Raw genomic sequence first — 26,925 nt, 5'->3', positions numbered from 1 at the left:
CAAACATGCACATACTACAGACTTCCATAACATGTATTAATAAACAGACATTTATTTTGACATGAAGTATCTTACTGTAACTCTGTTAAATACAAGCTGCAATATAGTGCTCACCTATAGAGAACTACTATAAACTCAATTGCATTGGTCGAGCTGATTATTATGAGTAATATTCCTAAGGTCCCGGGTTCAATCCGTACGTGGTGGAGGCATTGAAATAAATTTGATTGGTCTTGTATCTTGTAATACAAATATACTTTTCCCAATAGAGCAAAGAGTTATTAACACCAATTATCTGTGTTCAGTGCCTTAAGCAATGTCAGTCGGGCACAGAGCCTCGTCACAATATTTTTGTTTTGTAAACACTTGATATATATGTCTGTTTCCGTATGACTCATATTGCCTGAGACACACTTGATATGTCTCTACCCTATAATAACTGTCGATAAGTGTAATAAGTGTTCAAAACGATACGATATGTAGTTAAAGATAATAGATAGCAACATACAAGATGTCCACACGTTTTAAACAGGATTTACCATCTAATTTTATTTAATATGTAGATCATATACATATACATCACAATCAATACGCATATTGAAATATGTGTAGACGTCATCATTTCTTGTATACGTATCCATGGTGATGTGCATTCTATGTCACGTACACCTCGTAGGATAGGAAGTGCTGACACGCAGTGTGTATGACGACAGAGATTTGTGTGATATCGGGCAGTGTCACTGGTGAAATAGACACGAATCCTCGTTCAACAGCCTGGATGAGTCTTTTCTGGAACCAAAGAAATTCTTCTACAACAAATTATTGACGGGGTGTGAATTCATACCTTGGTACTGGAGTATAAATATTTTAGTGAATTTTTTTCTTTTACTATTACCTAAAGGAAAACATTGTTAAAAGGTAAATATTAATATTGTACTTGTCAATTAACAAAATATGTTAGAAATTCTTCAGGTATACGTTGTGCTCAAGTCCAGGATTTTGTATATATTTGAAGATTAACCATTAAATATAACGCAATAAATTTTCCTTCATACAATATTGGGAGGAAAATCAGGTGAATAGGTGAATACAAAGCTATTGCCTTTGTTTAACCTGAGAAAGGCCCGAGGCAGGATGCCTAGATAAATATCACCTTTCGTGACCTTTGCCGCAAAATATTCCTGGAATATCTTAACCTGTTTCTATTTGGCGGTTTTGATGTTATTCTGTGTGTATGTTTACTATATGATTGTGCAGTCCGGTTAACGCAATATCCAAAACGTTTCAAGGCCGGCAGTATTTTCGTCTGTTGTTTTGTTATTACAGGTTATAACCTGATGATCGACAATTCTCATTGGTTATTGGTCAAACTTCTGAAGCTTCTGGAAATTCCCTGTTACCATATATAGCCAGGGTTAACAATTTGCATCATTCACATTTCATGCTCATTTCTTGTTGCTCACTTTTCGTGCTCACCTCTGGAGCAGGAATTTATCAGTTTCATGTTAATATTGCATTTTGTCAAGATCTATTGGAGAGTTCTCCACCAATCAGAAAACGGCAAAAATCACAGTCATATAACAATTATCGTTCTTATTTCTTGTTCTAAACCATCAATTTCAACGGTCAAAGTTCATCTAAATATTCATGGTGTCGTTAACCAACCATGTTGTATTGCAAAGAATGGGAAGGGTAGCAGGTGTCAAACATAGGGCCTTGTCTTGTTTTGATATGCTACCGGTCATAGTTGGTAACACAAATTATGGAAAGATTTTATTGGACTCGGCGACGGAGACATTGTCTGTTTAAAAAAAGCTCTGTATTTCGGTCAAATTGTCAAAAAAATGAAAACTATAAATATATAATTGTTTAACGACATATACTGAAATGAAATTGAAACAAAGGAAAACAAAATACAACAACAATACCGAGTATCGCTAAAGCAACACATGTCCCCTACTGGCGCCCGCTAGCAATTACGGTCGTTTACAAATACTCGAAGTTCGATCCGTATCCTTAAGGAATGAACGCTAACAATGAATATTCTAAAAATTTGTAATGTTTATTTTTATCCAACAACTCTGAAACTCAAATTTTCAGAGATGTTATGGTCCTTCATAATTATGTGAAATTTGATCAAAATCCCTCAAGGAATGAAACCTCTAGATCGCTGACAATGGATATTCTAAAAATAGGAATAGCGACCTTGACCTTGACCCTGACCCAAAAACCCTGAAACACAAACTTGTCCGTGATGTTATGGTTATTTGTTATTGGGTGAAGTTTGATCAAAATCCCTTAAGATAGAGAACTGGTTTCTGCTATCTTACTTCTGCGGAAGCTCAGAAGGTCCGGCGGTCGCCGTGCTTTTGCAAGGACAAAGACAATATATCATATTGCCAGGAATTAGGGGTACATGCTTCCTCAAAATAAACGAAGATCTTATTACATGATTTAAGGGTTTTGGACCCCACCTGGAAGTCTACTCTTTATGTAGCGATGTCAAGACAGAGGAATTCATCTTTCGCACCCGTGTGATCACAACTACCATATGCAGATACAATCCGGGAACAGTGAAGTCACGATTCGCGAGGCAAATTCGTGGACACTTTGCGCTTGTCGGATGGCTTCGTTGGCGTTTACTTTCCTGAATTTCATCCTAGAACTACTCAACAACTGTATGATGTCACAAGAGTAATTGTCGAATCCTAGAATGACGCAACAGCTGTATGATGTCACATGAGTAATTGTTGGGTCCTAGAATAGTGCGACAGCTGTATGATGCCTATAGAGTGATTGTCAAGTTTTATTATGACGCAACATATGTATAATGTTCCTGGCGCCACTGTTGGGTCCTAAAAAGACGCAACAGCTGTATGATGTCCTTAGAGTAATTGTCGAGTATATTTTACAAGTGTTTATTGATTGTCGGAACGAATTTCTACTGCAAGATAAGCCGCATTCTAGTTACGAGTTAAAGTCTGACAGCGCTGTTATATTACAGTCATGTAGACAATTGAATTAATGCAGGTATAACACAAACATTATCAGGAAATACGAACGTGATACACCAAAATTCTTTACAATGAAATCTTATCCTACACAATTTTCCGTTTATAAATGTAAGGAGCTCGATATACTAGGTGTTTTAAAACATTATGTTGTTTGAAACATCTGTTGCCGAATACAATTTTCAGAAGCATGCAAACCAAGAACAGTTTTATTTGATTGAGTATCTTATTTTTACTTTCTGGATAACTGATTGAACGACTATGTATTAAATCAGTCGTTCTTGACTTCTTAACCTTGTCGTTTAAATAACTTTCATTTCTTATACACAAACTGAAATTCTCGTAATAAACAAGAAATGATATACAAAGTGTGGTTTTCTTCCTACTGAGCAAATATCTATTTCTGATTTTATTATTTACTCGAGCAACATAAAGAGCAGTATCATTCGGACTGCAGAGTTGCGTGTGAAATACACTGTATATAGAATAATCAAGATTCCATAATATATGTTTTAATACCTACATGTACGTATTTCCAATATTAGATATTCACTGTAGCAAGTTTGTTATCAAGGTGACTGATTACGGCAATCTCGTGTTGGTCTGTTGGCGCTTTGGTGTATTTACGTGGACGCGACAAAGTTAAGAGATAAAATGTCGTTTTGTTACGTTTTAAAATTGCGCCAATAAGCCAACACGCGAAAGCGACATTTTACCGCGCCATTAGGCCAACAGGCCAAAGCGCAAACACGCCATCACGCCAACACGAGATTGCTGGAATAAGCCACTATAGTAATAGCACATACATATTGCGATACTTATGACATTTACGCATTGAAATGCAGAACAGGCAAGCTGTGGACATCTGAAGTTTCATGTATTTACGATGATAGCTGATATACTTTCTTCTGATTTAGCGAAAGATAATTACCTCCATGGCTGCCTGCTGGCTCCAGAATCCTAGATGCACGGCATCGGCTCCAGTGACATGCCACATGTAGCACACATTATTGTATACCATCACTAAGTATTTCTGTAATTATATACAATAATTGAGTGAAATGTTATAGGACGTTCATGTCAATGAAGACCATCATTAGGTATATCTGTAAATATATACAATAATCCAGTGACATGCCACAAGTAGTACATGTCAGTGTAGAACATCACTAGGTATTTCTGTAAATATATACAATAATCTAGTGACATGCCACAAGTATTACATGTCAGTGTAGAACATCACTAGGTATTTCTGTAAATATATACAATAATTGAGTGACATGCCACAAGAAGTACATGTCAGTGTAGAACATCACTAGGTATTTCTGTAAATATATACAATAATCTAGTGACATGCCACAAGTAGTACATGTCAGTGTAGAACATCACTAGGTATTTCTGTAAATATATACAATAATCTAGTGACATGCCACAAGTAGTACATGTCAGTGTAGAACATCACTAGGTATTTCAATAATTATTGAGAATAATCCAGTGACATCAACAGGTTGTACATTTTTGTAATTATCACTATATTATTCGGTAACTATATGCAATAATTCAGTGACAAGGCACATGTAGGATATGTAAGTTTTAACCAATACTTGATACTCCGAGAATTCTATACAATAATCCAGTGATATGCCACAAGTAGTACATGTTATTGATTACCATCACTAGGTAGTTATGTAACTATGTACAATACTCCATTGACATGTCACAGACAGAAAATATCAGTGTTGACCATTACTAGATATTGATGTGATTATATACAATGTCACACGTAGTATATGTCAGTGTTGATCATCACTAGGTATTTCTTTAACTATATACATGTACAATATTCCAGTGACATACTAACCTAAGAAAATTATAAGTGTTGACCATCTAAGATAATTCTATACTTACATAAAATCATCCAGTGATTTATTTATGTAATTATATACAATAATCCATTTAAAAGCCACAGGTAGTACATGAAAGTGAATACTATCACTAGGTTTCTTTTAAATAATATCCAATAAGCCAATGATATGCCACAGGTAGTGCATGTCAGTGTGGACCAGCACTGGGTATTTTTGTAATAATATACAATAATCCAGTTACATGACACAATAAGTACATGTCAGTTTCGACCACCATTAGGAATATTGTGTAATAATTCACAATAATTCCAGTGATATGCCAGGTATTTCTGTAATTATATACCTTAATCCTGTGTAATTCCACAATTAGTATATTTCATTGTGGGCATTTGTTTGGTATTTCTATCTTTGTATTCAATAATCCAGTACATGTCAGTGTAGACCATCACTAGATATTTCGGTAATTATATACAATAATTCAGTAACACAGATAGTATAAATCAATATTGACCATCACTAGGTAGACGTTGACAAATACAAAACTAATGTTAAAGTGACACAAAAATCGGCCAGGATTCCTAGTTTTCATTGCTTTTTTGATAATGCATGAGTAGTAAAAGAGATGCCGGTACTGCCGTCATATTCGTCAGAGAATTGATGTCTATTACACTTGTTAAGGTGCACACGGTATCACACAAATATTTAAATTAAAAAAAAAAAAATCACCAAAAAAGTCACACAAACATTTCATCTGTGGTGCTTAGAACGACTTAAGTCTCCGTGCATTGGATATTTTGGTCACAAATTATATGTCGCTTGCTGATGTCGTCAATAATTCATAATAATGTCATTATTATACAGATTATAATCAACTGTGTTCAGCATAATAAATAATATACTCACGTAATTTGTGTCCTCATAGAAAGTGGCGAATCTGGTGTCGACATGAATAGCTTCCGTCAGCGTAAAGGTGATCAAAAACTGGAAATATCACAATTATTCAAATGATTGATATTAAGGTTAGTGACTGTGTATAGGGCTAATCTACACTAGACATATTAGTGTCTAGGTGAGAATACTTACTGTATATACAACCTACATAAAAGGATATGTTTATATGCCTAGTAGTGTGTTACTATATTAACATCTACACACAAAGTAGTGTTTTATTATATTTACATCGACCAGACATCATTCCGTCAACTGAACAACATATTACCACACATGAAATGATGATGATCATATGATAACACTTCATTTATCATAGTACTGTATACGGGTATCATCATTTAACACTCGTTATACAATTGTTATCATCATAATCATCAACAGCATCATCATCATCATCATCATCCAACACATTGATCAACCAGACTTATCACATAATTATGATATTCCATTTGTTATAAATCATCATCATCATCATCATCATCATCATCTGCTGGCATCATATACCAAGAAATTAATTATCACATTAAAACTATATCTTTATATGCACTCAACATCATCATCATAATCATTATAATTGATACAGTGATCAGCCTTAGCAGCATATAAATTATTATCAGTTCAATTTATTTCATATTAAATAAAATAAAAGTACATATTTTTGTTTCATAGTAGATATATATTCAACACATCACTCTCTACCCGTCATCTATACACACTAACACTTTCATCCTAACTCGCATACATTTTAATACCCAGGAGTCAACTGTCAATATCATTTACAAAGCAATAAGTTTTTCCCATTTTTTTCCATTGCCTTTTAAACTTTTCTCTTTAAGTATCTCCTTTTGTATTCGCTATACATTTTTGTATATTATGGTAGTTCTTAATTGAGTTAACCAATGCACTTATATTTAAGGAGTAATGAAGACAACGCATTTTATACATATTAATTGTGTTTAAAGGCCGGGGATGGGGTATAAAAGGGAGACAACTAAGGAAAATGGAGGAATATGAAAAACGTTGGCTGCCTTCACTTCAGAGAAGGATTTTCTATAAATTCGTGTTTTCAATAAAGCTGATGTTACTAATTTTGTTGGGGATGAAGATATTCTTGTAAGGAATCTGAATATGGTAATGGTTTTCTTTTTAAAAATCTAATTTAGTCTTAATCCTGATGTAAAATATTTATTTGCCAATGTTGGAGGCTGTCAATCAAATTTGAAATTTGAATTCCTCCCCGGAAGTTGATACCGGAAGTTTACATACACAGCTATGCTTTGACCCTAGCTACGCATGCTGATTAAACAAAATTTCCTACCTTATCAACATTTTGGCAGCAATGTCCCGAAACTAGATCCCTGAGGTACATATAGATTACAGGAATGCACATTAATCCAATTATCTCACACTTTTCCTAAACAAATATGTATAAAGCAATCATCACCAGATTTAAAGTCTAGAAAAAGTATCACACAGGTTCTCTTGGCTAGTGGTCAGATTAAGTCCCAGAAATGACCCATGTATGGAACACCATCTGGATTAGGATACCAGCTCCTCACCAATTGTATAACACAGTTAGGCATAATGTCATGTTTATGCCACACAAGTTTCTGTCATTGTGGCTTTACATCTGTTTTCAAATTCATCACTGGCAGTAAAATTTTCATTACAAACCCTTTCCACTAAATCCCAGTCATAATGTGCAAACAAACTAAAAATATTGTCTCTCTATTCCTGGTTCACATCTTAACAGTATTTTCTTTCCTGGGCCATGTTTATCTTGCCACACCTTACAAATGACTGAGAGACCTACTGAGAATATTTCCCTCCAAACACTCCCCAGATTGTATCTGTTTGACCAGTGAGATGGAGGTCAGTGTTTCCTGTTGCATCATAACATGTGTTTGGTATAAGGTATCAAATTCAGTTTACTTAATATACCACTTACAATACAAAGGAATCCTTGAGCAATTATAAAATGAAAATAGGCATGAAATAAAGTTACGCTATTCTAAATCCAAAATTCATTAACTACATGTATGAAGTTATCTGACATCTACTGTGGCCACAAAGCTAGGTGTCCTGACAGCTATGAAATTTATCACACTGACTGCACTGGGATAGCCTGAGTAGCGCCTAATTGTAAAACTAACCCCAACTTCAATGAAATTGACTTGACCTAAGGGGTCAACTTTTACTCTTAACATATACATGTACACAAATATTTCTGACTATATTCGGTTGATTGAAAGAAAAACTATAAACCTCCAACACACAATTATAGAAATTCTGTTTGGAACAAATTTATATAAAAATTATTTCGGTAATATAGGCTACACATGGAACAAAGGAATACACACGTGAGAACACTCATATTGTGATTCAGTGAGCATCTGAATGTGACTAAGTGAGTTAATAATTTGTGATTATGGTATAGGCATATATACTATATTTCAGGTTTTATTTATCCTATTTATTCAGATATCTAGTATTTTTTCAGATAATTATTATCTAGAATGCTAAATACGATACAAATTGATATCTATTTCCTGACAAATATTCAGATATAATTTACATGTTTGAATTGAATACTGAAAAATGTATAGTACATAATAATAATAGGGGCCCTATTCATAAAGATATCTTAACTCGTTTATATATAAGAAAAATAAATGTCTGTATTTGAAATAAAGATATATTTAATCAAATCGTTTTTTTTTTTTTTTGCATGTAAATAGAAATGTCTATGTTTGATTTGAATATTTCTAAATAAATATGCAGGCTGTATCAAATCATAAATGACTGTTGGTTATACTGTAGTGATTCTGTATTGCTGTGACCATGTACATGTACACGTGGTTTAGGCCCATGTGGTTGTGTTTACAGCAGCAGCAAAGGCTGTTGTAGCCCCTCCTATTACCTTATCGGCTTAATTGCTAATCTTTTTTTATGTAGGTCATCCCCGGCCTTTAATTATAATGAGTATTTCATTATCAATTTCACCATTCACATTTTGTGTAAGGAATCCAAAAAGATAAGATTCTTTATTAAAATCAAAAGGAATAATGAGTGCATCTAAAAGATTTTCAAAACTAAGAAGAAGTTTCTGGACCTCTTGACATAAAATATGAATAATCTCGGAATTTCAAAGTGCCATGGGAGATATAGCTTTTCGAGTTTCGAGAATGAATTTGTTGTTAGAATATGGTGATTTATTCTGTACAGGAACCACTGAAATTTTGTGTTAGTATTTATAGCAAAAGGAAGCTAGCAAAAGGAAGCTTAAATATCTGTTACCAAGAGAAGCTACTAAAATCAAAGACTCTATTCCATTTCTTTTCACCAGATGGAGTTGCATTATGTTTTAACATGATACGATAAAATGTTTGGAACCTTTAGACTGTTAAAAGAATGGTTCCATAATAACAGGAATAAAGGGACATATCAATTTTAATTAAGGAAAATCTATATTGGAGTTAAAATGTTTCACTTCAGAAAGAACACTGTGATATTGGAAAAACAATAGTCTGTATTTGATAGATTTCAGTAAACTCGTGAAATGTATAAAATGTACCTGAATTATAGTCTTTGAATAGGTCATATATATTAACAACTCGCTGTTTATACCAGACTTTCATGATAACTGACCTTTTATCAATAGTAATTTTGTCATTAAACCATAAAGGGGTATTTAGGTATGTTTCAATTTTGTTGATATTTAAAGCTTTTTTTACTATATTTACATATACATATCAAGCATTGTTTTACGTTACTTACATCTACATATCTAGCAGTGTTTTACTATTGTCAAATATTAGTGTCAGCAATTGGAACTCTAGTAACTAGACATTAAGTGGAATTAGGACTCTGCTGGAGCGGAATATAAGACCAACATATGGTTTTACTAAAACAATGCTCACCAAACTGTGCAAAAGAGACATCTCTGTTAACAGTGTTAACAGTACATTACATCACCAACAGATAATGACCCTTCACAGACTGATTACCACAGAAGGAAGCCATCATCAGATATTGATACACAAGGCTCCGCAGGACCATGTTACCAGACTGGAGAATCAATATACCACCCTGATTAAAACTTTATGCAGACTTTGATTTTTGGATTCCCTAACAACTTTGACAACGGAAACACTATATGCAAGATAATCTCTAATCTGTAAGAACTTAAAAGTGTCATTTCTGAACCAGATGTTATTGACAAGAAATTCTTAATTGGCCCTTATACATAACTACCTTTTGATATATACAGGATAAATCCGATTGGAAGAGCAGATAGCAGTATAAAAAATAATCAATAAAGAGGAATACTCAGTGTCGTTCAAATTCAGCATATAGGAAGACACTCCAGTTTGTGTAAACTGGACATAACAGATGCCTTTTAAACTTATACTCGTTTAACCAAAACGCTAGCCTTTCTACGGTATATGTCGGAAACAACTTTCAGTTCTACTAATATAACCGAGCTCATATTCGGGTGTGGTTCAAGTCCCAAGATGTTTGATCGTTTATCGACTACTCTCTGTCGGATTTTATTAACTACCTACCAGAAAGAATACATGATTCACTACCTGGACGACTTCCTTACAATCGGCAGACCGAATGTGGTAGCGGAACAGACAATGGCAATTTTGTCCAAGGTCAATATCACAGTATCTCCTCACAATATGTGGGTCTATATGAGAGTTTAGAGTTTCCTGGAATCACTCTGGACACTCATAAAATGGAAGCAAGCCTGTCATAAAATACATCTGAAGAGAATAATTCAAATAAAATTCTTTCTGTGAATGCAGAAAGGTCACGAAGCGCAACCTTTTGAGCCTCTTGGGACACCTGAACTTTGCTAGGTGGGTGATTATTCAAGGACGCTTGTTTCTCTTGAACCATGCTGCCTCAGTAAAAATGTTGCACCATTGTGTACATCTTACTCAAGCCTGTCGACAAGACCTATCTATGTAGTGTTCCTTCACAGATCAATGGAACGGAAATTCTATCTTCTTCCAGGATTTGATGCATATTACGATGATGGACCAATTCCGCTTCTTGGCTCCGGAAACAAAAACTAGCAGTGCATGGCATTTTGAATGCTACGGTGGCTCATTCCACTAGAACCACATACACATCAGGTGTTTCCTGTTCCGAGAACTTCATTCTCAAGAATGGTATAAACAGCCAGGTAAGTGTGTTTACCAACATTACTGAAGAAATATTGGTAGTCTTCGGGACACATTGTTATCGTAATCTGAGGTTGAAATATTCTAAAATCAAACTATATTTATATGGAATTATAAATCCCATTGTGCTATGTAGGGGCTCAACACTCCTCTCATTAATAATCATGATTTACCACTATACAAACTCTAAGCCGTTAAACGGGGATCAAAGAAAACTACTGGTAGCTGCCTTCCCATAACATTCAACGTGATGTTAAAGTTATGCTCAGCATTCCAACAGGGTGTTTGATCCTGCCATATATCCTAGAATGGAATCTGCTTCCCGTGTGACTTCTTCGTGTTCTTGAGGTGCGGGGAATTCTAATGCATCATTACCACATTTAACTCACCAAGTTACTGGTGTATCAGCGACGTACATGTAGCAGCTGACAGAAATAGCATGACCTCGCGCCTCAATGCATCCAAAACCGACTTTCGACAAGGGGTCACCATTCACTCTTCTGTACCCATCACCATTTATGTACGGTAGCCGCTCTCATCAATATGCTGACAAAGATTCGTGATTGGTTGTTGTTCTTCGGACCCCTTATTTTCCTTTCATTCTGCTTTCTTAACTCGGCATGTTTTCATCCAGAAGTTAAGACAGACATGGATCTAACTAGGAGCTGCCCTTACAGCCGTACAGTCAGTTGTACCCTATCACCTCATCAAGGTGCGGGTTAGCTACTGTTAATACATCTGTACCCCTCATTACATTCTCCGTAAAGCTCAAGTAGAAATGTGTAAGGTGTCACCTCTTACTTAGCATTCCGTGCTCAGGAGTCTAAGTGTGTACTCATTATAGGGCGAGTATATCTATAATAAGTGATGTGCTAATCTGTCAACATTCATTCGGGATTCATGTGCATATTCCAGCGGATTTATATTTGTAATTATATGTTTATCTGATCACCCAGATGGGATCTATGTGTGTATCCGTTAAGAACGAGTATATCTAAACTACTACCGCGCTCATACCTACCTAACCGAAATGTTCGTATTGGAACACATACGGTAACCAGGACAGCATTCTTGAAAGGATTGAACCTGAACATTTCTTGTTTGATAATGATCCTATATCTTTATTCAATAATGAGTATTCTGTCAGATGCTGTCTGTCTGTATAACTTCACAATTATGTCATATTCTCCCACTGGCGCTGGGGATAAAGGTGTCTCATACCCCACATTCCCTCGTTGGGGGTCATCGTATCATCGTATGCTTACAAACCATGTCTCTTATACTCCTTTCGGCGTATGGCAGAACACTGACACCATGTGATAACATATAACATGGATTATCAATTATGCCAGACTACTGCTATACACCCAAAATCGGTTAATCCAACCCCAAAACATATAGTTAGCTGGACTTCATACATCAACTCTATTCGGCCCGGAGTAAGACAGTTAGTCAAACTCCAGGTCTAAGTGATGTAACTCCCAACTCTTGCCGACTCCTGGACATTTTATCGACCAAGCTATGGTACCTATGAGCTTCAGGTCAGCCATATTTCCAAGTCATATTCTCAACGGGTTGTTGGCCATAGCTTTTCAGCACCATGCTCTCAGCCCTTCAGGGTTCAAGTAGCTTTCGGCTATACCCCAACTGAACCTAGGGAGGTAACTGATTAGGTGACTGGCACCCCGTTTCTGCAAACTTTTAAATAAATTCTGTAAAACTAGTTTACATCGTTTGATATTTGTTGTGAAAATCATAGTCTAATATGATATTGGGTCTGCCTATCATCCCAACAGTCAATTTAGCACACGTGTAGGGCTTCACTTGAAGCTTTTGGAGATTTATGCTCCTCCTAGCTGAGAAGTACAGGATATGGCAAGGCTAAATAAACCTTATCACAGGACATCTAACGTCTGCTTGTCAACTACACACATGTGCAAATCTATACACAAAGCACCTCCTGGTTTTTATGTTCCCGGACTCTCAGCTAAATAAACCTTATCATAGCAACTTCCTAAGTCTGATTACCGTTACCACCAAGTCTTGACCAGTCTGGCACCAGCTATGACATCCATGACCTAATAATTATCTATGAAGTGAGTTTTCACTTTGGTACCTAATTTACATATTCTAAATTACAAGGTAAGGATGTCAAGAGATCCAATCAGAAGACCTCGCTCGATCGCATGGCTAATGACAATTCCTTCTCAGAAATTCTAGCCAAATTTCATTGTTGTTTCAACTGCCGGAACAAACAGTCGTACCATCCATCTGTCGATCGCCACCTTTATCTAATTGGCTGCCTGTGACATTATCAGTTTCACCCTTTGGCCTATGGCAGTAAACTGTTTGACTACATTTATATCTAGATGCCTACTTGTGCTTTACAATATTTACATCTGCATACCTAAATGATTTGTACTATATTTTGCACTTAGATACCTAGTGGTGTATTAATTTACTGGCATCCACATAACAATAACAGTTTTAATATATTTATATTACATAAATCAAATTTTTTTATCGTATTTACATTTACATTCATCGTAGTGTTTTACAACATTTACAACTACTAATGTATATACCTAAATGTTGTTTTTACGATGACATCTACAAGCCTAAAAGTTATGTTTTTGCTGTATTTACATATCAAGTAGTATTTTGCTACTTTTACATCTAGATGCCTAGTTGTGCTTGACTATAATGACATCTAGATATCTTGTAGTGTTTTATCATATTTACATCTACTTACCAAGTAGTGTTTTACAATATTTACATCTATATACGAAGCAGTGTTTTACTATTTTTACATATCAAGTGTTTTCCCCTATATTTGCATGTAAAGATCAAGTAGTGCTTTATTATCTTTATATCTAGATGCCTACTTGTGCTTTACTATATATACATCTACATACCTGGTTGAAATGTGATATATTGATATCTACATACCTAGTAGTGTTTTACTTCATTTACATATACATATCAATTGATGCTTTACTAGCTTTACATATATATACCTAGTTGTGTTTTACAATATTTAAATCTACATATTAACTTGTATTTGACTACATTTACACTTAGATGTCTGGTTGTGCTTTACAATATTGACCTCCATAGATGTGCGTTTACTAATCACCGATAGAATTTTGGACAGTTTAGTAGCAATGTTGCCAAAGGTATGTTAATCTTTCTGAGATACATACTTGTTTAGGCCTGCATATTTATTTACTGGCCTTTTACGGGGTCTTTAGGGTTGGTGAACGGGTATTCACATCTGCAGAACATGGTATGTAGGTTACTCATGTACATTTACTGAATATAGGTTCATAAAAGTCACTCTCATTAGGTATACAATTATCAAAAAACTGATCAGAATAGGAAGGGAGTGGATGTTTATTTTAGAAAATAGAGGGAGGAGAACGTCTAATGTTACGTGTTACGAGCAATTAATCTGCAGAAGGCAGAGTACTTATTATGCCATGCATATGGTAAGCTCTTACTAGGTTCCAGTTTTGTACTGTTCTGAAGTAAAATATTTCTCATATAGGTACGGAGGCAACAAAATACAATTCTCATACATTTCGGGTTAGGGCAGCCACTACCACTTCTAGAAAGTGTGTCAGATGAGGAGCTCATGTCATATAGTCGGTGGACATCAAATGAATTCCGCACATATATCCGCATTCCTAAGGTGATTTTGCAGTAATGTTCTTTCCAGTAAAGGAATGACTACTCTTAGTTTATGTTATAAAGCATGGCTTATTTAGCCTAACGTTTGCATGTTTGCCCAAGATGGTATGGATAGCTGGATCTTCAATTGTGAAACGAGCATTTCTAAATGCAAAAGGAAATTATTTTCAAAATGGGCCTGATTTTGGTTTAAGGCGATTCGGCGCAACCATATGGTAGCAAGGTTACAGTGCCCTGACCTGGAAAAGAATCACACCTAAATTATATCATCTGATAACCAAGGATGACCCCCCTAGTGTTTTAATAAAACACTATGTGGGGATGATTTTGGATCTGGTACAACAGTTATTAATTTACGAAAAAAATTGCGTGTATTTTATATCTTTACATGTAGTTGCCAGACACTCAGATTTTGGTTTGTTTTTGTTTAACGTCCTATTAACAGCCAGGGTCATTTAAGGACGTGCCAGCCTTTGGAGGTGGAGAAAAACCACCGGCCTACGGTCAGTACCTGGCAACTGCCCCACGTAGGTTTCGAACTCGCAACCCAGAGGTGGAGGGCTAGTGATAAAGTATCGGACACCTTAACCACTCGGCCACCGCGGCTCCGCCAGACACTCAGAATGTATGGTCCAATATATTGGTAAGAATGTGCTGGAGGGGGAAAGTGAATCATAAATCAGTAGAATTGGTGAGTAGAAGGGAAGGTACAATAGAAAGGTCAATGCATGGAGTGAGGGTTTCCAGAGTATTATCATGGAACACCTCGAGATACTGGATTGCTATCGGGAATTGTTTTGTGATGGTACGCATTTGTGTGAGCTAGGTATTGAGATTTTTTTTACAAATTGCAGAGTGCTCTCCAGTTAGTACTTAGGCCTAACCTGCAGCTCCAAGTGTATTATTCGGATATTCTCAATATGGCGTTGTCAGTTGAGTATCATGTTTCTGTTATATGCATACATTTTGTTAGCCTCTGGAACAACTGTATTATGTTTTGAGCCACCAGTATGGCGGCAACTTATGAGTGTTGGTCTCAGATTGGTGGTCAATAATAAGGTGACAAACTTTGTAACGTGGGTCGTTATCTAGATGCGACATGTTGGCCACTGATAAAGTGAGTATATGTTTTAACGGACATGTAACTTGGGTCACGATTTAGATGCGACATGTTGGCCGCTGATGAAGCAAGAATATGTTGTTACGGACATGTAACTTGGGCTGAGATCTAGGGGCGATATGTATTTTACTGAGGAGATGAGCATATGTTTTACGGACATGTAACTTGGGCTGAGATCTAGGGGCGATATGTATTTTACTGAGGAGATGAGCATATGTTTTACGGACATGTAACTTGGGCTGAGATCTAGGGGCGATATGTATTTTACTGAGGAGATGAGCATATGTTTTACGGACATGTAACTTGGGCTGAGATCTAGGGGCGATATGTATTTTACTGAGGAGATGAGCATATGTTGTTACGGACATGTAACTTGGGTCGCGATCTAGATGCAATATGTCTGTCACTGATAAGATGTTGCTAGTAAAGCCTTTGATGGTGGTTCGTCCAAACAAACCAGATCCGTTTTTCTGTCATTATGGTGGCTTGCCTGTAACAAAATATCAATTCAATGCCAATTTCCAGAATTTTTTTTATTGCAGTTGGGGTACTCGCATAGCATTATAAATCATACTCTTTTAGAGTAAGGGCCTCTGCTGTTGGCATGTCTGATTTCAAAGAATTTCGTAGTTGGGAAAGACAGGCTTTTAAGTCATACATTCGATTCCCAACTTCAGAACTGTGTTGAGACTGGTAAAAAATGTGTCTTGGAATTATTATGCAAGTGTAGGGAATATTTATGAGTAACTACCTAGTTATTATTTTTGATGGTTAACTGTTGGAATTGACTGTCAGTTTAAGACTTTCAGATGTCAGGAAGCGTATTTGGAGTGTGGGCCCTTCCTTGGTTAAGAGGGCCTTTCTTTGCGCAAGGAGTTATGTGGATGGGAGCCATCTTGTTTTGAGCAGCTACCATGCCAGTATCGGCGATTACATTTTCTTGTACCATTTGCAGCAAGATCTTGGCAATTTACTTTCAAGCTGTTGACACCAGTTCATCAGCTATTTGTTTTACAATGTAAATACCAATATGTTTTTGCTACTGAAGATGCAGGTGTCTAAAGTTGACATTTGAATTTGAAATTTGAATTTTAAGTTTTGCGGTATGGTGGCGGGGCATATGCCTTCCATCTTTTTGGTTGGCATTGTCATGTAGCGATCTTTGGAGGCAACATCAGTACCGCTTGGTACAAATTTTAACCATATTAACTAGTTCTCTTATCTCGAGGCTTAGCTTCTGAAGTTACAAATTGTACATGCAATTTAATCATTAGTTTAAAGGTTACATATGTTTCCAGTGTACCCTTGAATTTCAAATATTGGTAATGGGACCAATTAATTTCCATCAAGCAATTGTTAAAAGTGAAGAAAATTGAGGTGTTCATTTGTTCCCAGTGTTTACTAAGTTTGTCTCAAATAGTTCAATTCTAAAAAGTTTGCAATTTTGCACAAGTTATATCAAGTTGAACAGAGTTCGGTTTGCCTAATGTATGAAGTCGTGGCCATATAATCGCCAAACACTAAAAATAAAAATATCATTAGTAACTTACATGTATTTTGTGTTAATATTTTGTGCCTTTGGTAATGAAATCTACATATCGAGTTGTATTTTGCAATTTTCATCGAGATAACTGAAAGTGTTTTTATATATTTACATATACATACCCCGTAGTGTTTTACTTTATTTATATCTTCATATCCAGTAGTGTTTAACAATATTCACATCTACATACCTGGAAGTTTTTTTTATTATATTTGCATACACGTGTATGTAACAAGTAGTGCTTTACTAATTTGCATCTACATACCCAGGAGTGTTATGCAATATTCAAATTTACACATCTAGTAGTGTTTTAATACATTAACATCTTCATACCTAGTAGTGTTTTATCATATCTGCACCAATATAACAAGTAGTGTTTTACTATATTTGGATCGTCTTATCGAATAGTGTTTTAGTACATTTTCATTTACATACACTGTAGTGTTTTGCTGAATTTACATCAAGATTCCTAGTATTGTTTATATTTACTTCTAAATGCTTAACAGTTTTTTGCTATATTTGAAGCTACATATCAAATATGTTTCTACTCTATATATCTACATACCTAAACGTTTTTTTCCCTATACATGATAGTGACAGCTGTAGAAGAAAGGGAAAAATCTAAGAAAGACATCGCAGGTGACTTCGATATTTCTGCAAATACTTTAAGTACTTTTCTTTAACACAAGGATGTTATTATTACTCAGTATTCGTCATCGGCCTCACCAAGTCGAAAACGTGGACAATTGCGACGTTTCGTCGAGGCACAGTCGAATGTCCCGGATGACATTTTTAGTGCTATGCACACTGATCAATTTTTTTATTACTCTAAGGACCGATGCATGTTTTCAGCAAAAGTCCATTTTGGACTTTTTTATGAAAAAGTGAAAGCGTATTTTTTTCTGTGATTAAAGGAACGTTGTTTTAACAGTAGTCTTACAAATTTGCTAGTTACATTAGGATTAACACGTATAACGAATTTGTTTATCAACTTTTATTCCCGTTCGTTATTTATACAAAGAACTACTTGTATAACGAATTCAATTTCAAGGTCCCTTGGAGTTCGTTATGAACGAGTTTTACTGTATTTAAATCTACATACACCTGCATACCTAGAAGTGTTTTATAATAATTACACCTACATCCGAAGTAGTGTTTTGATATATTTGTATCAACCTGTATATAGGAAGTAGCGTTTTAAGGTATTTACTATATTTACATCCACATACCTAGAAGTAAACTATTATATATACATCTACATACCTAGTATTATACTACTACATTTACATCAACATACCTAGTAGTAAACTACTACATTAACATCTACATACCTAGTATTATACTACTACATTAACATCTATATACCTAGTATTATACTACTACATTTACATCTACATACCTAGAAGTAAACTACTACATTAACATCTACATACCTAGTATTATACCACTACATTAACATCTATATACCTAGTATTATACTACTACATTAACATCTACATACCTAGTATTATACTACTACATTAACATCTATATACCTAGTATTATACTACTACATTAACATCTATATACCTAGTATTATACTACTACATTAACATCTACATACCTAGTATTATACTACTACATTTACATCAACATACCTAGTAGTAAACTACTACATTTACATCTACATACCTAGAAGTAAACTACTACATTTACATCTACATACCTGGAAGTAAACTACTACATTTACATCAACATACCTAGAAGTAAATTACTACATTTACATCTACATACCTAGTATTATAGTACTACATTTACATCTACATACCTAGTATTATACTACTACATTTACATCTACATACCTAGTAGTATACTACTACATTTACATCAACATACCTAGAAGTAAATTACTACATTTACATCTACATACCTAGTATTATAGTACTACATTTACATCTACATACCTAGTATTATACTACTACATTTACATCTACATACCTAGTATTATACTACTACATTTACATCTACATACCTGGTATTATACTACATTTACATCAACATACCTAGAAGTAAACTACTACATTTACATCTACATACCTAGTATTATACTACTACATTTACATCTACATACCTAGTATTATACTACATTTACATCAACATACCTAGAAGTAAACTACTACATTTACATCTACATACCTAGTATTATACTACTACATTTACATCTACATACCTAGAAGTAAACTACTACATTTACATCTACATACCTAGTAGTGCTTACTATGTTTACATCTATATAACTACAAGTGTCTTAATTTATTCACATTCACATATATACTGGTGTTATACTATATCAAAATTTTCATACATAGTAGTGTTTTACGTCTTACATCTACATACCTTATAGTGTTAAACTATGTTTATATCTCTATAACTAGTAGTGTCTGAATTTGTTTAAATCTAGATACATAGATATGTTTTTATTTTATTCATATTTTCATACATAGTAGAGTTTTACCATGTTTACATCTAGATACCTAGATGCGTTTGAATACGTTGACATCTACATGCTAAGACTTTCTTGTATTTATATACATATATACTTATCAATGTTTACATCTAGATACCTAGTAGTCTTTTAATTGATCTACATCTACAAATGATGTAGTGTTTCACTATATTTACATCTTCATACCTAGTAGCGTTTTGCAATATTTACATTTACATACCGCGTAGGTTTTTACTATATTTACAACTACATATCTAGTAGTGTTCAAATATATTTACATGTACATACTAAGTGTTTTACTAAACTACATTCGCATACCGAGTAGTGTTTTGCTATATTTACATTGACACACCAGGCAGAGTTTAAATATATTTACATCTACATACCTAGTCGTGTTTTAAAATATTGACATCAACATATCTAATTGTGTATTACAATATTAATATCTTCATACCGAGTAGTGTTTTGCTATATTTACATTGACATACCAGGAAGTGTTTAAATATATTTACATCTACATACCTGGTAATGTTTTTATGATAAACATCAGCATACCGAGTAGCAGTTTACAATATTTACATCTACATACCTAATAGTGTTTAACTATATTTGCATCTTCATACCTAGTAGTGTTTTGACATATTTACATTTACAGACCAAGTGGTGTTTTAATAGATAAACATCTACATACCGAGTAGCGTTTTACTATATTTACATTTACATACAAATGAGAGTTTCGCTATATTCACGCCTACATGCATAGTAGTATTTTAGTTTATTTACATAAACATACATAGCAGTGTTTTGCAATTGATAAATTGATAAACACCAGCATACCGAATAGCAGTTTACAATATTTACATCTACATACCAAATAGTGTGTTGTGAACCAATATAACATACAAGGTATAATATGCCGACAATGGCAGGTGTAGTCTACGACCACACTAGTATAGGTGCGTAAAATACGTCCTAGTACGGGCTTAAGTGTAGACATTGCCGATTGTTGTCACGTACGGCGAGGTGACATAAACACCATAGCTTAAAGAAGTCTGCTCGTCACGTACATTCACGTGCTTTGGAATGTGCTGTTAACATCAACATCTGCGGCTGAATCAGAACAATAACGTCAACCCCATTGTCATTGCAAGACAAACTTCAAAATGTGTCAACCTTTCTCGTAGCAGGAACTCAACGACCGCTCATAAACTGTGCAGAGCGTCGACCCATGTCAGCAACGGTCGAGCCATTTGAGCATCTCTCCAAACCTCGGATGACGTCCACGAACAGCAGGCCCACAACCGACAGGTAACAGTTAGCTATGTATCCGCACAGCACGGGAAGCAAGCAGGACAACCATCCAACAAATAACAAGTAGGAATGCTCACAATCTGAAAACATTCCCCAGCAGGAGTGTTTCTCCACGGTTCACAATAGGATCGTGATCCGTGCATCATCCCCAACGCACATGTCAGGTCCGAGGCCATCATGGAATACACAACTCTGAGCTAGGGCATGGCGAAGGACGCGCTCAATCCTTCCCAAAGTACCTAGGGTCAGCCAAAAAAACTACTTCCCCCTGACGGCGCATCTGCCACGGATTGGGAAAAGGGCACACTGCAACAAAGCCACCTGTGAAGTCGACACCAGTCCCGGTCTATATAAAAAGAATTCTAGAAAGAACCAACAATGACCCACGGTGTCTCCAGAGAGGGACCGCTGGCGGAGCCTCAAGTATGTCAGCCGGCCTACTGCAGGGCAGTCTTTGAGGAAACAACCCCAGCGCAGCACAGCCTTGACACCTGCATGGGCCCGGAAGACATGCCACTGCCATCTGCCCCTCGATCATGGACAAAAACCGCAGGCCTACCATCTTTTCCCCCATCATCATTGAGCAAAGTTTCCCCCCCTATGATACAGTCGCAATACCCACAAGCAGGACTGCAAACTCTGTGACCAATCTCATATCCATTAAGGGATCCAGTAACTCACCGGTCTACCGACCAGGCGCGAAAAAAAATCCGCAACTAAGACAGCCCAAAATCATCCCAAGACACAAAGGCGGTCCCGCCGCGGAATTCCCCGTCTACCATTCCGATCCTACTACGCCATGGAGCTGCATCGTGAACATCAATACAGACACGTGAGGAGGTACATCTCCCCATTTCATTGATCCTCCTAGGGGAATCAGACTGGACGCAGTTTACAGGACAGAACACATCATGGAACCAAGTTAGAAACTTGACCATGTGCCCTGAACTGTTCCTAAACCCCGCATCGGTAACTATCCTGTGAATACTTTCCCCAGTAAATAATCAGGTTAACACTTCCGCAGCAACAGTGTCTCTAGAGGGCAGCAACGAGTTGTACAACGCTCAACAAATGGTTGGGGCAAAAAGGTCCCTCAAGTATCCGCATGGTTGCTCCGACGAGCAACCTTCTTCAGAACTATCAGTAGGCCTATTGCCCTCGAACCCAGGGGCGTTGGATTCATCAGTATTTCACTCTCTATATTAATTTCTCTCCCACATAAGTTTGCCTGTCTATGAGACTTGGCGTCACGCCGCAGTACTCAACAATTACAAGAACTCCCTCACAACAGGAACCCCTCTCCGTATAGGTCGCAGCTAAACTTCGGCCACCAAGGGCAGAAGCTTTCTACCCCTCACAACTGCTTAACTGAATTGGGTAGGAAATAACACCCCCAACCTCTGTATGCTTAAATACATCACACCAACGTGCAAGGGAATGGGGCATTTGCTGCGGAGAGTTCCGATAAGAAAACAATTATCTGATGAAGGGGAGGTACCCAGTGAGGAGCTCCCGCGCTTGACCAACATCATCAGGTTATCAATTTCAGCAATGATATCTACCAGTGTATCACCCGTTCGCTGAACCCGTTCAATGTTACCAATCATACTGACCCTTGATGTGGAAACACAATAGACGTGTTAAAATCGAACTGATTCGTGAACACAGCTAAGTACTGAATAATAGTACTTAAACCGTGTACCTCCCTGCGACGTATGGCTTTAAATAGCTTTCACAAAGGACACTGTTTATGTACAGCGAATACCGCTGTATAACTATCCACGAAAATGCGCCTTTACTACTGACACCAATGTTGTGAACGATGACCGAATATAACGTACAACAAGGTATAATATGCCAACAATAGCAGGTGTCTACGATTACTCAAGTTTGAGTGCGTAAAATACGTCATAATACGAGCTCTTAACAAAGTGTAGACTACGCCTATTGTAGTCAAGCACGGCCGAACTATACCTAGTAGTGTTTTAAGATATTAGCATCTAGATCTTTGTAGTGTTTTACTATATTTAGATATTTAAGGATTAACATCAATTATTTTTTCTGTTATACAGTCATAACAGAAAAAACTGGAGTGTACTCTAAATAAACCGCGAAGCAGTTTATGAAGAGAGTACACTCCAGTTTTTATGTTATGACTGTATAACAGAAAAAATAATTAATGTTAATTCTTATAATTTAATTTCGTCTTATACACACCAAGATATTTCACTTTCTTTGGCGAACTCTTTTCTGTGATAAATTATTACGCAACGTCATCAGTCAATCAAAAATGACGTTACATTTCGCAACGTCAAAAATTTTGTTATGGAGGTATGATAAAATTATTTCAGCCAATGAAAATGCGTGTTTCATACAAAATTAAATTATACATTCCTAGTAGTGTTCTACCATCTTTTTCATGATATCCTTAAATATCCTTTCTGCAAAGTATGTTGAAGTCAAATTGCCTCAACATCAATGTCGTGAAGTAAAGCTTACCTTCAAGGCAACGATCATCAGACAATGCTTCTTCATTGCGACTAGGTAGTCAGTCCGATTCACTATCTGGGCAGTAAATAATTTTGGTTTTGTTTTTATAGTTTGTCTTTTGACGTCATAAATGTCTGGCTATCATTAAAAAAGATTGCCCTTTACAACTTGTGATAAAAGACTCCTACGTATCAGCTAATATTCCGCTAAGGTGTCCGAACAGAGACATATATCAAAACTGTGGCATAGAACATACCAGCGACAAAAAATACATCCACAAACACTAGGGACAAATATCATAGCGTCAACAAACACAAAGTATATCATAGCGTCAATTAACAATGACAAAATATATCATAGCGTCAATAAACATTGGCAAAAAAATCAAAGCGTCAACCAACACTGATAAAGTATACAATAACGTCAACAAACACTGACAAGCAATACCACAATGTCAACAAACACTTGTGAAATGTACCATAGCGTCAACAATCACTAGGAAACTATACCATAGCGTCAACAATGACTGATAAAATATACAATATCGTCAATAAACAGTAATGAAATTTACCAGAGCGTCAACAAATACTGATAAAATGTACCAAAGCGTTAACAAACACTGACATATTATACCATAGCGTCAAAAAATACTGAAAAAAACATCATAATTAAACAAACACAGAGAAACTATTTAAAAATATCAACAAACCGTGTTTGTGAAAATATACCATGAAGTCAACAATGACTGACAAACTGTTCAATAGTGTCAGCAAAACCCAAGGGCATAATAGCAAAGGTAATTTTAAATATTAAATTTACAGCAATGAAATAATTTTGATTAAATATTATTTTTAACATTTTCATGAAATACAGGAAACATTGCAATTTCAGTAAATGGACTAGTGAAAATTGATAGATTCAGTAAGGTTTTATAGTATATTACTATTGTTACGGCCAATGTGACAGGCTCAGGGCTGGGGTTTAGCAGGGCAACATGCCAAATCAGTACCATTTAAGGACTCCATGCATATATATTATTGAATCTGGTCAAAACAATAAACACTTTTTTTCTAGACAAGCTTTTCAAATATATTGATTTAAAAAAAATGAATTTATAATTTTCATGAAATTAATTCATTCTTCAATATTTCTATATTAAAAGACAAATTATCATTTATAAATAGATAACAAATATTTCAGTTATCTTTTTATTAATTTATTGTATTTCAATTTTTTGTTTTTATTGGGGGGTTGGGGAGGGAGTGGGGGTGGTGGACATAATAAGTAATTAGAACGTTTTCAGGATTCAGTTTTGTAAGAGTATTTATTTGGTCAATATTAAAATGATATGATTTAGTCCTATATACGAGGGGTGTTCCATAAATAATGTCATCTGTGCTTTATTTCGCGGAAATCGTGCAAATTATGCACAAAACCACCTCGTGTCGATTGAGTGATCACTGGCTCGTGACACAGGTAAATATCTCGTCCACACGTTCACTGGCCTCGGTACAGTGTACATCGTTTCATAGCCTATTCGTTAGACTAGACACAAAATGACAGGAAAACGAGCTGAAAATGTTCTTGAAATTAGGGCCTATATAAAAGGTAGGTCATTACTCGGCATAAAGGCTGTAGATATTCACCGCGAGGTGTGTGACATTTATGGGGAGGGCCAAATGTCTCACAGGACTGTTTGTAGGTGGGTAGGTAAATTTAGTGCTGGGCAGCAGCAACTGAAAAATGCTGCTCACCCAGGTCGTCCTGCAACAACTACGACCAAAGGTAACATAGAAAAAATCCGAAATATCCTCAAAACTGATGCTCGATTCACCGTAAGACAATTGGCTCGAATGACAAACTTGTCGTTAGCAAGAGTTCATGCAATTTTGAAGAAACACCTAAAAGTTAGAAAGATGAATGCAAGATGGATACCCCATTTGTTAACGGATGAGCAAAAGAAGACGCGTGTAACAATGGCAAAAAAAATTCTCAAAATGTACCTAAAATATAGTAAAAAGGCTTTTGATAATATAGTCACTGGTGATGAGACCTGGGTGTATTATTTTGAACCAAAGCGGAAGGTTGCCAACCGAATATGGGCCACTAAAAATGCCAGACGCCCAAGTATTGCCAAACGAATACGAACGGTAAAGAAGGTTTTGTATGCTATTTTTTTCACTAATAAGGGTCCAGCTATTCAAATCCCGGTGCCAAAAGGCAGAACGGTCACAGGCAAGTTCTATAAAAACGTTGTTCTGAGAAAATTGAACTACTACAAAAGTCGCCGCCCCAAAACAGGACTTAAGTATGTCCGACTTTTGCATGATAATGCACCCGCTCACAAGGCACGTATTGTGACTGACTTTTTGGAGTCAGAGAAGGTTACCGTCCTTCCGCACCCTCCGTATTCTCCAGACTTGGCCCCCTGCGACTATTTTCTCTTTCCAAAACTTAAATATCATTTATCTGGAAGGAGATACAATTCGAGAAATGCCCTTGGATCTGCTGTTTATCAGTGTCTGATGGGTGTACCCATTGAAGAGTATGAAAAATACTTCCAAAAATGGATTGACCGGCTAAAAAGGTGTGTTCTGGCTGGCGGAGAGTATTTTGAAGGGCAGAGCAAATTAAAATGAACAAAAGCACTTCCGCTATATGAGCACCGATGCAAGTGACATTATTTTTGGAACACCCCTCGTATATGAATCTGTTTTGTTAATGTTCTAAGCTAAGATTTTTTGGGATCAAAGGTCAAGGTCATAAGGATACAGGTGTAATACTATGAATTACTGTATGATTGTTTTACACAATTTGTAAGCAAATCTTGTAGTGTCAATGGATGAAAACCATTTGAGGATTTTCTTTGACTAATGATTATTTTCTATATATTTTGTAGTGACCTATTCCATCTCAGAAGCAAAGATGTCTCAGTTGCCCAAAGATCATCAAGTAGAACATATAAAACATGACAATCGTTTTTTTACCCGACAGAAGTTCTGACCGATTCTGATGAAACAAACAAGTAATTAAATACATTATCAAATAATGTTTTGCTTTATTTTTATCAGGCTGGCCTCGAAAATATGACGAAAGAATCAAGCAAGATGCCGTTGAATCTATTGTGGTGCCACCTGAGCCCTGCCTGAAAATTTTAAAAACGTCAATCAAAGAAGCTTTAAAACCAGGTTCAACTGATTCAAAGATCAATCTCCGCCTTCCACTTGATGTAATTTGAATCCCTGAAAGATGTGGGATATGTACACC

The 26,925-nt window shown here is 35.9% G+C and overlaps 1 protein-coding gene across 1 annotated transcript; it reads right to left on the bottom strand.

Annotated features, from left to right (window-relative positions):
- Window positions 1-425: 425 nt before the first annotated feature.
- On the bottom strand, window positions 426-23,736 carry LOC117322214. The gene is made up of 4 exons (XM_033876987.1): window positions 23,668-23,736; window positions 5,780-5,857; window positions 3,943-4,044; window positions 426-789 (listed from the first exon to the last, which is right to left on the bottom strand). Exons 1-4 carry the CDS (start codon window positions 23,701-23,703, stop codon window positions 655-657), a joined length of 351 nt encoding a protein of 116 aa, XP_033732878.1. The 5' UTR covers window positions 23,704-23,736; the 3' UTR covers window positions 426-654.
- Between the last annotated feature and the right edge of the window lie 3,189 nt (window positions 23,737-26,925).

This window comes from Pecten maximus, chromosome 2, assembly GCF_902652985.1.
Source record: "Pecten maximus chromosome 2, xPecMax1.1, whole genome shotgun sequence".
Lineage (NCBI taxonomy): Eukaryota > Metazoa > Mollusca > Bivalvia > Pectinida > Pectinidae > Pecten > Pecten maximus.
The sequence above is the reverse complement of the archived record's forward strand: the minus strand, read 5'-3'. Positions and strand labels throughout refer to the sequence as shown.

Excerpts from the sequence above, each read along its gene's own strand:
- LOC117322214 (XM_033876987.1), bottom strand. The coding sequence starts at position 23,703 with ATGAAGAAGCATTGTCTGATGATCGTTGCCTTGAAG. Across the intron at positions 5,858-23,667 it reads TGATGATCGTTGCCTTGAAG|TTTTTGATCACCTTTACGCT; the intron begins GTAAGCTTTACT and ends TGATATTTCCAG. Across the intron at positions 790-3,942 it reads GCCAGCAGGCAGCCATGGAG|AAAAGACTCATCCAGGCTGT; the intron begins GTAATTATCTTT and ends CTTTGGTTCCAG.